Consider the following 16,497-nt stretch of genomic DNA (forward strand, 5'->3'; position numbering starts at 1 on the left):
GAAGAAGCAATTAGCCAGGTCACGTCATAGATAAATGCATATGGAATGTCATAGATAAATATGTAACTAAACAATCTCTTCACAGGTTATTAAGAAGCCTATCCTGATGGCTACACAACTTTAAAAAGCAGCGCCCCAGATACCATGTAAAATTATTAACCATTACAAGCCATTAACCATTCTCTCAGCTCACTGGGTTTGTGGCCAGCGTTCCTAATTGTTTTAAAAGCATACTGCTTTAAAACACGATAGTTAATTCTATACCAACGTTAAATATCTTAACTGCTAGAGACTGCAAAAGTGTCCCAGCGGTAGTCACCGGTGGCAGTAAATCCCTCTGAACTGGAAGGGCTTTTAATAATCAGAAAATGAAGTTTTAGTCTGTCACGTTTGCAGCTGGGTGTGAGTGTAGTCTGTGGTCTGTGGTGCTGTGTACGAGGACCAGCGGGTGGGATTCAGCTGGCCCAACGCCGCTATTTCACGTCTGACAAAGGCAACCTGCCTCCCTCTGCAGTCACGGCCTTACAGAACTGCTTCATTTTTGTCATGCAGCAGGTATCTAGCAGAGGTTTTTTGAAGCACCACCCAAAAGGTCAGGTTTTCCAGCGATTTTGAAAGGAATCTAAGGCGGCTAGCTCGTGTGCAGATATCTGCACTGTAAATCATTAAATTTAGGTAAATTGCATTGAGTGTGTCTCTGACGGAACATCAGCAACTCTTGGCTGAAGGGCAGGTAACTTCTGCTACTCAAGCCTGACTGCAGTTGCTCTGTGTTAGCGGCTACCCCGTGCTTTTAGGTTAATTTCTAAAGTTCAGCAGACCTTTTCATGGTACATTTGTAAATCCTGTAAGCTACTTTGTTTGTAAATGATGGCCATTTTTACGTGAATAACACAGACATAAGGTTAGCTTATCTCTTTCATACAGCGATGCAAACTATAACAGACCTCCAGGATATTTGTGAAACACTAATGGTATAAAAATCACATACACAAACAGACATGCTTTGATAAAGGACGTAGTCTCCTTTACTTAAATCCTGAAGTTGAATACATCTTTTTCTTGGTAGGACACTTGGCAAACACGTCCCAGAGTTTGATTAATTGCTGCCTCTTGCTAAAGCTCCCTGCTGCCTCGGATATGTAGGTTTAACTGTTTACAAGATCGTACAACGCACCAGATCAGAGATGTGGTCTGGGTGAAAAGCAACGACTTCTTTCTCAGGGTGCCTTTTAATCCAGCTGATTTCACCAGCCTATCCGGCGGTGCCACTGCACAAACAGCTGTACCAGCACAAGCAACAGAGTGATAAGCAAAAGCAAGAACAAGTGTTGAGGGGTGGAGATCAGCTAACTCGGTTTTGTTGCCAAGGAAAAGATGCAAAGAATAGCACAGAACAGCACTCAAAGTTGAAGAGGCTCCTCCAGATGATAATTCAGAGCAGAAGCCTCGCTAACATAGTCTGAATTGCTCCCTGGAGGAACCTCTCTCTCACTCCTTCAACTATGCAAGGCATCTAGGGAGACAAGCCTCCTAATTTAGGCATGTAAGTTAGATGTTTAAACGTATGCAGTGAATATTTCCCCCGAGAATGTGAATGGGATGTTATAATAATTTGAAATATGTTTAACTGAAGCTATGATAACAATGTCTGTTCTTTTACAGATACTGTCTTTGCGCCACTGACCCTCCACTGACACAATAATGTTTCTCATTTGTTAGATAAACGAACAAAGTTAAGAAATGCACATCTTCCACACGCGGTCCAAACTTTAAAGTTAAAATAAGATTCCCAATTTTACTCTCAAAATACAAACCAGATTAAGTCGTTCACATGGAAACCACGGCATGTTCCCTACAGTGATCATATTAGAGGACCAGAAAGGGACAAAGTGATTATTGAAATGATCAGCAGCATATCTTATCCATTTTTTTGTTCTCCATAAGCACTTTTTAGAAGTTTTTGTGGATGATTTTGGCTAATTACGTTCTGGTAATTACATTTTGCCATTTAGTACATTGCTCCTATCCACTCAGAACTTTTTACACGTTACTTGATGGCAGTGAGAAGTTATGGATAAATGACAAAAGTTGTTTTTGATTCATGGGCATTGGTTTGCTTACCTCTTGCACTCCTGACTTGCACATTCTTGATTCTTAGCCACACGCCAGAACACAAATTTTCAGTGTATTTTTCTCTGTACATAACCACCTTCACTGCCATTGCTCACAGCACTGTTCAAAGGACTGTTCAAGACAATCCTGAAAAGGATTTCTGATACTTTAAAGGACACTTTTTGGACGTAGCTATCTCCTACTCTGGACGAACGTGTTTACAGGAATGGATTGTTAAAGCCAATTCATCTTCTAAAATCCCACACTGCAGAACTGGATCTAAAATGCCTAAGAAATGGAGGATGCTGGACAAGGCATTAATACGTATTAGACCATGCTTTGTTTATTCTACTGGTTTCCACATCCGAGCAGTGCGTGAAAAAAAGCTGCCCAACCGCTCCCTCATTTGAAACTTCCACGTTTAAGTCAGAGACATATTTCCAGGGGAAGGAGAATAATACATACCAGCATGACTTAAATTTATGCCTGTGTCTGAGTTAACCGGCTCGACTGAGATAACAGTTTGGTTCAAACTACGGAAGGCTAGCATCCTATGGTTCTGTGATCGTTTCCCCTCAGCCCTCATACTTCAGTAAAACAGCTGCCTGCGGGTCATGCGTAACGCCACAACCGTGCACAGAAGTGGGTGCTGCAAGCAGCAGTCAGCGCGGAGCGGTCAGTCACTTTATGCACGCTGGCTGGGCAGCTTGTTGCCAGATGAAATATTTAACAGCTACGTCCTGCCTACCTTGTGCTCAGCGGAGGCACCAGCTGAGCCCACGCTTTCTACCAGGCCACTTACTGAAAACTAAAAGGAACTCAGTTATCGTTAAGGCTTCCACCCTTTTCTCAAATGTAGTAGAAACTGGCCAATGAGGTTTAAAATCACTGCAGTGGGACAGACTGCGTGCAACTCCAGAAGTGTTGTATTGTTAGCAAAGCAGTCTAAAATCCACACCCCACCACAGAAGAATTATATTGCCAAATATTTTTTTGCTTAATCGTGCATCATAGATTTATTCTTAGTTGTCAGCCCTCGCACACGGATGAAATTGCCACCAACTCTGCCACTTTACACTGTCTGGTGACCTGTCACAGGGCTGGGATGATGTGACCGGATTTTTCTTTTCCTGCCCTCAGTTTTCAGGTAACAATTGCTGACATGCAGCTTCATGGGCCTGGCTCCACTTTCTCTGAGGTTTCTGTCCAAGCCTTACTCTCTTTTTGACCTCCGTAAACTGCTTTCTTAATCCTTCTCCAAAGACTAATACTGTAGCAGATGCAAAATGCTTCTGCATATTAAGTATACACAGAAAAGAAACTCACTATCCTAATTTCTGATAATTCTTTCAATTTCTGTCCAAAGACTCCAAGCAGAATTACTGTTTTTTTTTTTTTTTTTTTCCAACCTACTGCGAGCTTATTTCAACCCATCTCAGAGATGTACATTTTTTTCTACCCATATTTTTCATTAATTTGTCACTGGCTCGTTCTTCATCATTTTAATCAACCTAGTCATAACTATCATGACATATTTTTCTCTCTGTGGCTCTAATGATGCAACAAACACCTTAGGTAGTACTCCTCTCATCTAACTTTATGCACCTACAGTTGCAAACACCCACATTTATGGTGATTGGCTAAGTTCTTCAATAGCACTGGAAAAAATATTAAACACAGTCAGGACACAGTCCACCTTGGTCAAAGAGGGAAGTACCTCCCTCTCTCTCCACTACGAAAAAAACAAGAGGAAGGCTAATTCAGATGCACAAGTCTACAAGGCAGATGTCCACGTGTCACCAATTAAATACAATAAACTATGGCCATGTCTACTCTCATTTTCTGGCTAAATTGAAGTCTCATTTGAAAATGAACTGCTTTCCCTTGAACTGTTCTTTGTTAACAATCCATAGCATTTGAGATGTACCTTGTGTGAAAGATGTTGGCTATACCCTTCTGCGTTGCCCCTCCACCACAGATTCTGGAGGTTCAGGCTCTGACATTCTTTCCTAGAAGAGAAATTCATGGATGCGTCATTCTGATAAATATCATACAACAAAAACACATAGGCAGAAGAATTACTATGTGTGCATGGAAATTAACAGAGGGTGTCTACTGATGCCTTTACTGAGTTGTACATAACTTCCCTTAGAAGGTTAACGTCCATGAATATGTTACATGCTCCCTCTTTTCCTTATTGCTTCCCTACATTTTTTTACCTCCCATTATTACAGCATTTCTCAATGCAACCTGTAAGACCTTTGGTAGAGTTATATTTGCACGTGAGCATTAAACAATATCATGAAGGCATAATAATGCTGGTAGTCTAGTTAAATATAATTGTGAGGGGAAGGAAAGACAAAAGCGAAGGGCAGTTGATAATTCATAGATGCCTCATAGGCTTTCAACCTCCTCCTGCAGAACTTTGTGCGTGGGAGAAGGTTACAAATGAAGATCCCTGCAACTTTGTCCTAAATGCCTGTACCAGCCATCTGAGTTAGACGCAGTCTACAGAATTTATGTAACAATAACCAAATCAAAGTAGAAACCAGTTTTGCTAATCTGACACAGACCCTAAGCGTGGATAGCTCTAAACTTATCTGACAGAGTCTGCAATTACTCTAGCTTAAGAGACACTTTTGAACCAAATCAAACATTCGCAGCAAAAGAGCTACATTAATTTATATCAGCTTCTGATTGAACTGACTAGAATAAATCAGAGAGAGAGGGCATGCAATCAGCTCAGCTGGCAGATTTGCAGATCGCTGAAAGGGGCATGATAAGTCTCTGGGGCTTGGCTGTGAGTAATGCCCTTCTCCACCAGCACAGCTGGAGCCCATCTAGCCACAGCTGCTGACACCCACCAACATCATGTCTTACCCAGAACTGCTAGGTATACAGCCTCCACCGAAAAATAAAAGGACGCAAGCCACGAAAACACACTCATAGTAGAAAAAGTTTCAGTGGTTTGGAGTGTCACCCCCGCACAGAAATTTTGTACCTTCCCTCTGCCTGAGATTACTGCCTGACAGCAGAGTTGCTGAAATGAAATACGTGCACAAGTCCCAGCTGTTTCGATACAAGGTCCAGCAAATTAGCTTAAACTGCTGATAAAGATGAGTTTAATGCCATATTTTGTATTAAAATGGATTAGAAACATTAGTGGTTTCCATTCCAGGGACTGTTGTGGGGGCAGGAAGCTTCAGTAAGGAGGCAGAACAGAGGGTCGGGGGAGCAATATTTCTTGGGTCTCTCCAGCCAAATATGCTGGAGTTTGTCTGATCATCGCAGTAGTAAAAGCTATGAAATATCACCCTCATGATTACCATTCTTTTACTTTATTAACAAATTTATGAATTCTCGATGGCCTGTTAATCCTTCCCCCTCCTTTTGTCATTTCTTGTACCAGAGACCACGCAGCAGTACGGCTACAAGCTCGATCATGAAAAAGAGTAGGAGGCTGGACTAGACGACCTCCTGAGGCCCCTTCCAGTCTCAGTTATCCTATGATCCTGAAGTACAGCTAATGTGCAGGGGTGGGAGCTTGGAGATGTGGTTCCCTTCCTGCTGTCCCAATCCTTAGCAAATCCTGGCAAAATACGCAGACCAATGCTTCCCAAAACAAACTTTCCCTCTGAGGGGTCCAACCAGGGCGACTCAGGTATTGCTACGGCGTTCAGCAACTACTTTTCAGAGGGAAATCAGTGGGAGCAAGGGTACCCGATGCCACTAGGAAGCAGCCCAACTTGACTGAAGTATTACTGAAAAAGTTGAAGGGAAAAAAAATAAAAGAAACAACAGAGAGAGGTTATGACTAACTACCCAACCTTCTCTGTGTCACAGTTTCCCAGTTGAGGGATACGATCCTCAGACAAAGCAGTTCATGTGTCGTCTAATGGGATCAGAGGTATAGAGCCTTGTGGGAATGGATATTTATGGTGGTACAGGGGGGCAGGCTGCTTATGATCTGCTCCCCCTTCAAAAAGCGTTGAGCTCTGTAAGGTCTGCACAGCATCTACGCTTTTGGGTATGTGAAAAAACAGCAGGAATTGGAGTCATGGGCAGGCAAGTTTGAAGAAATCTGGAAAAAGGGGAAGCCAGAGTTGCAGCTGTTATGAATTCATCACGATTTTGGCTCCAGTTCTAAAATACTCACAAAGGCATAAGAATCTCCACATGATTTTGAGGGAAGCAATGTACATATATGAGTGACACATCCACACATGCTGTATTGTTTAAGAGGCGTCCCGAGCATTAGCTTCAGTCCCTGCTCTTTTCACTCGTGTCAGTTAACATTTCTGAGGCTCTTATTGCGAGACGCAACCTCAGGCTGCTACCTTAAGATAACAATTTACATTTTTCCAGAGAAATCACATGCCGCCGTTGGGAGCTATCACCAGATCATGGTTAGTGGGACGCTCTCAGAGCTGTCACGAGTGAGCTGCGGCAGTGAGCAGCTGCACACAGAAAGGCAGCTCGGGGCGGCTGTGATCCGAACGGGCTCCTTCTGCCTCCACATCTTCGTCTTCCTCGTGCCTGGCGCGGCTCTGTAGGGTCAGGACCTTGACCTCGCTGAAAACCAGCTCTTTTCTGCGAGGGGCATAATGGGCTTTCGGCCGCATTGGAGCCCAGGCACGCCTCGCCAGATGGCAACAGCAGGGTTATTGCTGTGTAAATAAACAGGAAAGCCCGGCCAAGATGAGAGGCGGGCAGGTCTGCCCTTTCTGGTGGCGATGCAGGCAGGGGCTGCTTTGTGTTAACAGCGAAGCTGCACCCTCGGAGGGGTTTGTGCCCTGGGAGAGGTTTGTACGGGCACCGCCTCCCTCAGAGGCTGCCCGCAGGGGCTGGGCGACGGGTGCTCGGAAATGTAAGGTTATGTTCACCCTCAGACACCACAACCTGGGTCAGCCCGTGTGCTTTCCACCCTCACCAGGTGCCACTTTGGTGCCAGAACAGGCAAATCCCAAATTTTATTCCTCCATCACCACACAAAAACGACCGCAAAAACGGCTCTCAGCGGGAGGGGGGGGGATGTACACGACACCTCCAGCCACCCTCCAGCAGGCGGGGGGGCTCCTAATTTCCTTCCAGCTGGCCGAAAACACCTCACCACGACCCCAAATCCCCCCGTAAGGGGTATATGGGGGATAAAGGGAATATTTCCCCTCAGCCCTCCCCCGCTCCAGGGGCCAGCACCGGCCGCCCTCAGCCGGCCCCGAGCCCGCCCACCGCCCCTGAGGCGAGGCCCCGCCCCCTGCTGGAAGCCCCGCCCCCTCCACCGCCGCCATGGCAACTGCCCGTCGCCCATCCTCCCCCCCCCCCCCCCGTTTCCCCCCGGTGTGGCCGAGCCGAAGGGGCCGCGCCCCCCTCCCCGCTCCGCCGGCGCCCGGCCACGCACCCCGCTGCTCCCGAGGTAACGGCGGGGCCCCGGCGGCCCCTCGGCGGTCCCTCAAGGCACTGCCCGAGGCGGCTCGGCCCCGCGGCAGCGCTGAGGGAAGAAGCTGGGGGGGGGGGGGTGTACAGGGAGGTGGGGGGCAGCTTCCCGCGGAGCCTGCTGGGAAATGTAGTCCCGCGGCCGCCGCCGCGCGCTGGGCGCTGAGGGGGGAGGAGGCGGGCGGGTACTACAAGTCCCAGCGGGCATGCGCAGGGATGGGCGCAGCGGCTTTGCCCTCGCTGAGGGCTGTGAGGGGCCGGGGGGGGGGGACCCGACCCCCCTGTGAGGGGATGGAGGGGCAGGAGGCTTGGGGAGGGGTTTTTTGGGGCCAGAGGAGGGGGTTTGGGGGCTAGAAGAGGGGAATTTGGGGCTGGGGGGGTCCGTGAGGGGGTATTAACGCCCGCAGGCTCTTCGTTATTTGTTAAAACTGCGGGGTTTTGTCGTGCCTCTTGGATTTTTTTGCGTGTTTGCTGCCCCCCCCCCCCCCCCCCCCCCCCCCCGTTACCCCTGGTGATGGGTTTGATGTTGTCCTTCTGGTCTGCAACAGGCGTGGGGAGGGGCAGGGAAATAAAACCGCAGCTCCCGTCCTAGGGGATATTTAAAATATATGTGTTTATCGCAGGCATGCTGTGTGGAAGTGTGGTTTTTTTTTTTAGTTTTCCTGCAGAGCGGTATCGTGCAAGCGTCGCTGCAGTAGTGCTCCTTTGGGTATTAACATTGAGCGTCTATTCCAGTTCTGCACAGTTTCACATGTATATGCAGCATTAACTGGCTCAGAGATGGGATTCTGTCCAGTGGGTGCTTGATTTTTATTGCAGCTGAAGGTGTTTCCCTCCTTCTCCTTCTCCCTTTCCCCAATGTCGGACACATTCTCAGCAGCTCTTGGCACTTGCTGTACTGCAGGAGTGACTGCCTCTGCAGCAGCATGCTCCCACAGAAGTGTTCTGCTCACAGAGATTTGGCTTTTGAGCTGCTTGTGAAGGAACGGATCCTGCCCTGAGCCAGTCACAGTCTCAAGATTGAAAAGTAACTGGAAGGTAGGGAAATAACAATAGGCCTTTATCTGTGGCTTTCTATGTAAATAATTGCAGAACAACTCATTCTGTTTGTGATGAGCTGAGGAATCCAATGACTTGAAGGCTGTAGCACTAACAGCAGGATGTATATAAATACACATGTTAAAGAATACATCCGTAGAATACATTCTTCAAAATTCTTCTACTTAATGAATGCATTCTTCAAAAGAATTTTTAAAAAGCAAAATTCCAAAAGATATGCAGTCATAGTCCTAAGGAGCCAATTCTCCAGCATTCAAATGGGAATTCAAAAGGAGGAAAAGCATCCAGGCCTAAATTCTGACCTTATGAGTCAGGGTTATAAACACATGCGAGTCCATTAAACCTGCAATTATTCATGGAAAGTTTATCTGGTTTGCAGATCGGCTGCGCTAGGAATGTAGCAGCACCAGAACTGAATGTGTGCGGAGCTGGCTGCAGGCTGGCAGGGCTGAGGAGCCGCAGCGGTGTGGGAACATGGATGTGCCGTATCCAGGGCCAGGTGCAGAAGCAGTTTAACTACCCTGGCTCAGAGCCTGACCTAATAAACGCTTTGAACCCGAGCTGGCTCTGCACAGACCCATCTTGGGAGTCTTTGGTGGCATGTTTTCTCTGCCAGAAGCGCTTATGCGTGTGATGTGCAGAGATGCAGGTGGCTCCGCAAGGAGCCAGAGGGATTACTGAGTTGGGCTGAGCTCCGGGCAGGCCCTATAAAAGCCTTCAGGTTATCTTAGCCCTGCATCCTGTCGGGGAAGGGATCCACCACCTCAGGGTTGGTACCGCATGGACGTTTGATGCTGGTTTGGGTTTGGTGTGGCGCTAATGCCAGAAGCCCAGGAGAGCGTGCCATAGGGAAGAGAGGTGCGTGGGCCAGCGGGGCCATGACAGTAAGGAAGATGGTAATCTTCTCCCAAGGTAACCCACGTGTGTGTGGAGTTATGTCCACTTGAGTGCCCCACAGAGCTTGTATTTGCCATTTTCATTTCTGTTACCTAGCCTGGGTGACGAGCACCTCATCACCTGAAGTAGTGCAGATGTGGTTGTGGGCATACCTGAAGTTGGCACATAAGGTGCCTGGGAGGAGAATATAGTTTGAAGTCAGTCTTAGGAGCAGCACAGCAGTCTCTGGTGCTTCTCTTTCTAGTTCTTCAGAAAACTGTAGTTCAGGGGCTTTGCGCATGGTCATTTCATTCTCCAGTATGCTCACTGTTCAGTGCAATAGCATGTTATCTCTGAAGCACTGACCAGCTTGCTCAGTGGTTTGTTGTATATTTGTGATTTCCATTAACTTGTGGTGATTGTTTTTACTTCGTTTGACGATTTTTTTCCCCTTTATATTTTAAGTTAGCTCTCAGAAGAATCCACACACACATTGTTTGACACCCACGTGCATTCCCTATTAACTCTATTTCACAACAGAGTTTCAGTGCAAAGAAGCCGAACACTGGTTGACAGAAAACAGTCCCCTCAGTGCTGGGATTCCTGGACCAGGGTGTGCACACACTTTATTCAGTGTGTGCTCTTCAAAGCGACACGTCTGAAGAGGAGGGAACGCTCTGATGGCATTACCTGCTGCAGCCGCCAGCGCTGCTGCCAGTGCTGTGTTTGTATCCGTACGTGCCACTGCTGATGTGCACAGCAAAAGGAAAAAAAAAAGAACATAAAAAAATCTTAGAGCACACTTTTTATCTTTATTTAAATGGCTCCTTGAATCACCCTTTAAATCCAGACCTGCTGGAACTGAACCACAGGTGTATATAGATATATATATAACAAAAAGAACCACATACATACATACATATATATAAACCAAAAAGAAGTTGGGATGCTGTGAGGTAAGAATCATTAGTCCCCATCCAGGGCCACGAAGCAAATTTAAGCAAAGCCAAGTTACTAGAGAAAGGAAAAAATAATTCAGCTGCGGGACTTGGCAAGCCCTGCTGTTTGTTTGTGCTTCGTCGGACAGCGATGGGTTAAAATGTTGGTTTTGGCGTGCCAACGTAACGCCTGACAATTGTCTGCGGCATCAGGGATTGCTTCTGAGCACGGCCGGTCAGTTACGGGAAGGGAAGACCAGCGGTTCTGCGCCCACATCCAAAATGAAGGCGATGATCTTTCTAATAGAACGGGCGAGGTTTATTTAATTTCTTTTGGAATTGCATCTTTGAGCAACATCCGTAAAACTCAATTAAAATAAATCAGGCACATGAAGAAATACAGTCTGATAGAAATACGCTTCTGCAGGCTTCTGCTGGGGATTGCGGGTGATGTGGTGAAAATGTTTTTTCCTCCTCTGACATCATTCCAGTTAGTGTTGCAGGTTATGCCTCTCCAGGTAAGGCCCTGTTGTCATACTGTTCCGTGTCTCTATTTTAACCAATTTTGACCTTGAAGGGAAAGATGGAAAATAAGACTGTTGGGCTATGTTCAATGAAATTACGATTGAAGGAGAGGAGTATGTTTGCAACTGGTCAGAGCTGACTTAGAAGAACAGTGTGGCCTTAAACTAAGAAGGGCAGCTTTAGATTAATCGCAAGGAAAAGCTTCCAAGCAGTAAGAAGAAAGGAGCAACCACCAGTTCACTCCTTAGGCTCTGGCAGTAGAAATGGGTGCAAGTGAAAGGTGGGTATGTCCAAAAATTGAAGCCTCTTAACACGGAGTTGCCTTCCTTGCTTTGCTCCACGTGAAAAACGTCCCGGTGCTGAGGGCTGCCCCTGCTGGGGAAGGAGCGTGGTGGTGGTGCTGGATGCCAGCAAGGTGGTGCTCTCACGTTGCGTTTCGGGACGCCCAGCGCCACGCTGTGTGGCTGATGTGCTGAAAACGAAAAGCAGAATTAGTAACAGCTCTTCATCCGTGCCTGCCCGGGCTTTTCCAGATGTTCAGCTGCCCAGTCGGGCAGTTCAGCTGCTACGAGGTGAAGCCGTGTGGCCACAAGTCTCGGGGAGCTGCGGAAAATTTTTGGTCTGCTTGGGTGTATTTTGGTCAGAGAAGGACGCGAGTTGAGTTGAAGACCGGATATATTACAGACCAAATTTTGGATCTCGCTCAGTCGTGAGAAAAACTCTCTCCTGACCCCGGCTAGGGATGGATCAGCCGGGCTTATGCTCCAAAGCACGGCGGTTAATATCCCCCGCGACCTTTTAGCCTTGCTGCGGCAGGGTTTTTAACGAGTGGGCTAAGACCCTGCGTGTGGCCGCTCCGCCGACGTGAATGCCTGTAACGCCTCTCCTCGTCGATGATCCGTGAGCTGAGGGATCTCGGAGGGCACCTTGGCGTGCCGTGGAGCTGTCACGGTCTGGTGCAGGACGGAGCCACGCCGCGGTCGGATGGAGGGCTGGTGTCACGAGGAACGTGTAAGTTGGTCTGAGGGTGCCTGACAACGCTCGTCCCTCGCTGTGCATCTTCTTAAAATACGTGGCTGCGAAAAACAAATATTTAAAAACAAAGCAAAAACCACGAACTATACATTTTCTATTTCTGGTTTCTTCGGTGTATACAATGTGTGAACTCCATTATATGATGTAGAACAGACAATAAAAATACATGTATAGCATGGAAAAAATCCATACCTAAATCTCGTTACCTCCTCCCACCCCTGGCGCTGCAGCAGGGGGTTGTTCAGAAAACCATCCAGGAAAGTGCCTTCCCCAAAAGAACTCTTTTTCCCCTTAATTTTGGATATATTTGTTCTGACTCGCTTTGGAAGTTGGCTATTTTGAACTGAGAGTGCCGTAGCTGATGGGTTTAAGAGGTTTGGAACTTGTTTAAACTATTTTGGGGCCATTAGTTTAAAGGAGGCAGTCTTTTTGCACTAGGTCCTCAGCACTGCCCGAGTGCTGCTTTAGGACTGAGGTCCACAGCTGCAGGTTTCCAACATGTTTCAGGTATATACGGGTGATGTTAGGGACACCTCAGGTCTATAGCATCTGCTCTGGTGCCTAGAAAAGGTGATGGGTAGAACCAAAGTGCCTGAATCCCAGAGATTCAGCTAGTCACTCTGCCTCTGGAGGCATTGATGGGCATTCTCCTGTCTTTAGGAGCACGTGTGTACATCCAGTGACTTCCCCGTAAGCTCCAAGCTTCGGTGCTGTGGGTGTGTGGGAACCCTGTGGTGTCGTGCATCAGGCACCGAGCTCTTGCTTGAGCTTCTGCGTCACAAGCACGAGGGCAGAAGCCCCCAAACTTGGAGCTGCTGGAGGAAATGGGACGTTCTTCTGGCGTTTCCTTCCAAATGTAAAATTGTCTACCTCCTGCTTTCCAGCTTTTCTAGCTCCTGCTTTCCAGGCGCCCTCCTGAGTGCCGTAGGGTGGCCCAGCTCCCACCAAAATGATGGGGCCATCTCCTCCTGCGAGCAGGACTGCGGATCCAGACGTGAGGGTCAGCCTTCTTAGGGCCACAGGGAATTAAACACGCACAGCAAGGTGGGAACCGGCTGTCCTGAACAGAACCAACAGACTGCTGAAGGAGCTACGTGTTCTTTTCATAATATTACGGATTTCTAGGAATTGAGTGCAGCGGTTCCTTAGAAATGGAAAACATCCGGGGGGCTGAGGAGCGTTTTCCTTACGGGCAAGCAGCGGGTTCTTGCTGGGACGGTCTTCAGTAAGGAGAAGCAGAGGTGGCCCTGGGTCTGGGGATGGGTGGCAGCCTCCGGTGGCTTCGCTGGGAGGATGCGGCTTCGCCTTGCAGAGCTATGAACCTGAAGGTTATTTTGGATTTCCACAGGTCTCCATCGGGGTGAATGTGGAGGAACCCCATGTTCTGCGTCGTGGCACAGGAGCTGATGCTGTTTTGGGTGGGAAGGCCCTAGGTGTTGGGTTGTGGGGGATTCAGGTAAACTAAAGGGGCAGGCATCGCTTGCATCTTGAACGTGAGATACAAACCACTCTGTCCAACACACCTTGCCTGAGAGCGTGTGGTTTAATACTGCCTTCTTCCAGCCTGGAGAAGTTGGACTACGGGTTTGCCTTCAAGCTGTGCTGTGATTTGCTGCTTATATATGAAAAAGCTAGTAAAAATATTAACCTTAAATTGTTCTGGGGGCTAGGGGAAGGTGGTGCTCTGAGAATTGCTGTTTTAAGAAGCCTTGAACTGCCATAAACCCCCAAGTGACACGTTAAATTTAACGAAAAGGTGCAAGTCAACACGTGGACGTTGGAGTACTTCGCAGGAGTATTTAAGCAGAAGGAGGTTCTCAGCTTTGCCTGTAGCGGAGCTGCCATTCAGCTGCATTGTAGTCTCATTAGGGTGAGGGCTCTTGAAAGAGCTAAGCGCGGACTTCTCTGGTGCTGCTCAGAGCATTTAGGCACGTATAGGATCCACCAGCTTAAAAAGCAATTTAATGCCTCGTGTGATCTGTGATTCATGCACTAATATATTGTGGTGATCTGCGAGTGGAAGTTTGGCTGGTTAAGGCCTTGAAGTTCAGTGTGGGCAGGGCATTTAGTTTTCTTACGTTAATTTAACAGGATTGGGACCAAAGTAAATGAAGAAGTTGTATCAACTTTTTGTGTGTTTGTTTGGTTTTTAATCACTGTAAAAGAATTGTGACGTATGACTTCTAACCTTAATTTGGTAAAGAAGTACTCCGAGAGGTAAATGACTGGTAAAGAAAAAAAAAGACACCATTCAGCTGTGAGAGAAACAACAAAACCGGAGTTTCGTGGTCTGTATTATTCTAGAGTCTGCAATTTTTCTGATGATTGTGTTCTTTTTTAGACTTCTGAGCGAAGATGAATTTAGCAGAGATCTGCGATAATGCCAAAAAGGGAAGAGAATACGCGCTCCTTGGGAATTATGACTCCTCTATGGTATATTACCAGGGTGTAATCCAACAGATCCAGAGACACTGCCAGTCGATCAGAGATCCAGCGATAAAGGGCAAATGGCAACAGGTAAGGTGAAGTAAGGCTGCCTGGACACTCTTACCTGATATTTGTAAAGTACGCTGTACATCCCAAAACTTCTGTGCTGTAGAGGATGTACATTTCAACCAAGTTTTTAACATTTTCTTCACAATATTTGGTTGATATTTATGGGGAAGTATTTCTTATGGTGTACTTAAAAGGAATCATTTTGTTCTCATTGAACATCTTTTTGCTTTCACTTGCGATGTTTGGCTGATCACTGGTCTGTTTGTGTGTGATTGCTTTCTTTGGCAAAACTGTTTCGCTGAAGACTTCTCCTTGCTGTTTTATCTTTTGTCCAGTAAACTTAAGATGTGAGTGAATGAGCTCTGCTCTCTGGGGACAGCGACAGGACCCGAGGGAACGGCGTGGAGCTGGGACAGGGGAGGGTCAGGCTGGGGGTTAGGGAAAGGTTCTGCACCCAGAGGGTGGTCGGGCACTGGGACAGGCTCCCCAGGGCAGTGGTCACGGCACCAAGCTGCCAGAGTTTGAGCAGCATTTGGACAACGCTCTCAGACACATGGTCTGATTTTTACGTGGTTCTGTGTGGAGCCAGGAGTTGGACTTGATGATCCTTGTGGGTCCCTTCCAACTTGGTATATTCTGTGGTTCTGTGAATGGGTTAGCATCAGCAGAGCGGTTGTCTGAGTAGCAGGTAGCTATGACTCTACAATGTACAAATTTGGATCAGGTTTCTAAAACCCCAAGTAATACTCTTAGTCTGGATCATGTATCGCATACATCACCCTTCTACATGTGTATGTTTTTCATTGTAGAAAATGCACTCCATCTGAAATAACAATAATAATATTCGGAGGATAAACATGTGAAGGTATATCGAAGGGAAAAAAAATCACGGTGCGTAAATGTTATTTTTGAAAGAACCCCTTTACAGAAGATAAAATTCTGCAGTGGGTGAAGAGAAGATTTCAAGGAGTGTTTTTCCAAATATTGGTGTTTATCTAATGTCACTTAAAATGGAAGCAAATTTTTATGTTTATTGCAGCAGGTGCTTTGGTCATGATTTTGTGCATTAAGTGTCTGACATTTTTTGAATACCGACAGCTAAAACTGTTGGCAATCATTTTCTAATCACATTCTGCTCATAGGTCTTTATCATGAAACCGTAAAAGTCTGTTTGCTTATTAAGATGTTGCCTGCAAAGTATGTGTGCGGACAGGCAGCAGTGATAGTGCCTAGCTGTCTTGATGCTGTGACAAGCTGAAGGTTGGCTAGGAGATACTCGCATTCAGGTGTATGGATTCAAGCTCCTCCTTGCCCCTGGCCATTCTGGTACAGAGAGATGTTCATGTCCTTAGTTCCTGCTGAGGTTGTAGCTGACATGAAGGTAGAGCATGAGTTTGTTCCTTGTTCTGCAGCTGTATCTCTGCATTGTCTTCACTTCTAGTATTTCGTGTTTCCTCTGATTACATCGATTCTTCCATTAAGCTTTTAACAGCTCTTGTCTTGTGAAGATTACTTCAAGTCTCGTGACATGGTGTTGTTTCAACTGCTTCAGAGAAGCCTGTGCACCGTGGATTGGATGCTGTACACTGCATACAAGCCTCATGTTAAAAGGGGCCAGTAACACAGTCTGCAGGTTTACTCCTTGGGGAAGGCAGCTGGTTCCTTAGCAGAGGGTCTGAAGTTGGCACCGTCTCAGAAATTACCCCATTTTATATAAAAACAGAATGGCCCCAACAGTGTCCCTTACACTATAGAGAGAGCTATCCCCAGAAAGATCAGCAGCAGGTGGGGTAGTGCCTGTCATGCTGTGTGCTCCTGCTGGTTCTGAAGCTTTCTAACGCAGCGGTGGTAGATAAGCTTGGTCAGAGTATAGCTTTGCAATTACTGGTGCCGCCCTTGGCTCAGGGACAAATACCAAAGAATAAGAAGCATGGGGTGGAAAAAAATATATTGTTCTTCATCCCAAGGCTGTTTGCCTTGTCTTTAATTGATGGGACTACCTGTAGCCCTGGGAGCAAAT

General features: G+C 46.9%; 2 protein-coding genes across 13 annotated transcripts in view; one reads left to right on the forward strand and one right to left on the reverse strand.

Annotated features, from left to right (window-relative positions):
• LOC121063459 overlaps nt 1-7,786 on the reverse strand; it is a 55,214-nt gene extending 47,428 nt beyond the window's left edge. For 2 of the 9 annotated variants that reach the window (XR_005816005.1, XR_005816004.1), the window contains exons 1-2: nt 7,514-7,779; nt 4,043-4,124 (exon numbers count right to left, since the gene is read on the reverse strand). Coding sequence is in view for 1 of the 9 variants with exons in the window: in XM_040543894.1 (XP_040399828.1) it covers nt 4,043-4,124; nt 6,272-6,279 (90 nt within the window). In the remaining 8 variants the exon portion in view is untranslated. Of the gene's footprint in view, nt 1-10; nt 1,153-1,193; nt 1,856-1,892; nt 2,263-4,042; nt 4,125-6,271; nt 7,300-7,513 lie in introns of those variants that run through there. The other 7 variants (XR_005816007.1, XR_005816008.1, XR_005816009.1 and 4 more) reach the window with 7 other exon arrangements.
• Nucleotides 7,443-16,497, forward strand: part of KATNAL1 (katanin catalytic subunit A1 like 1) — a 39,953-nt gene continuing 30,898 nt past the window's right edge. For 2 of the 4 annotated variants that reach the window (XM_040543892.1, XM_040543893.1), the window contains exons 1-2: nt 10,544-11,226; nt 14,323-14,498. In XM_040543892.1, the coding sequence (XP_040399826.1) occupies nt 14,337-14,498 (162 nt within the window). In that variant the 5' untranslated portion in view covers nt 10,544-11,226; nt 14,323-14,336. Of the gene's footprint in view, nt 7,529-8,040; nt 8,587-10,543; nt 11,227-14,322; nt 14,499-16,497 lie in introns of those variants that run through there. The other 2 variants (XM_040543886.1, XM_040543888.1) reach the window with 2 other exon arrangements.

The sequence above is a fragment of the Cygnus olor genome, chromosome 1 (genome assembly GCF_009769625.2).
Source record: "Cygnus olor isolate bCygOlo1 chromosome 1, bCygOlo1.pri.v2, whole genome shotgun sequence".
NCBI lineage: Eukaryota > Metazoa > Chordata > Aves > Anseriformes > Anatidae > Cygnus > Cygnus olor.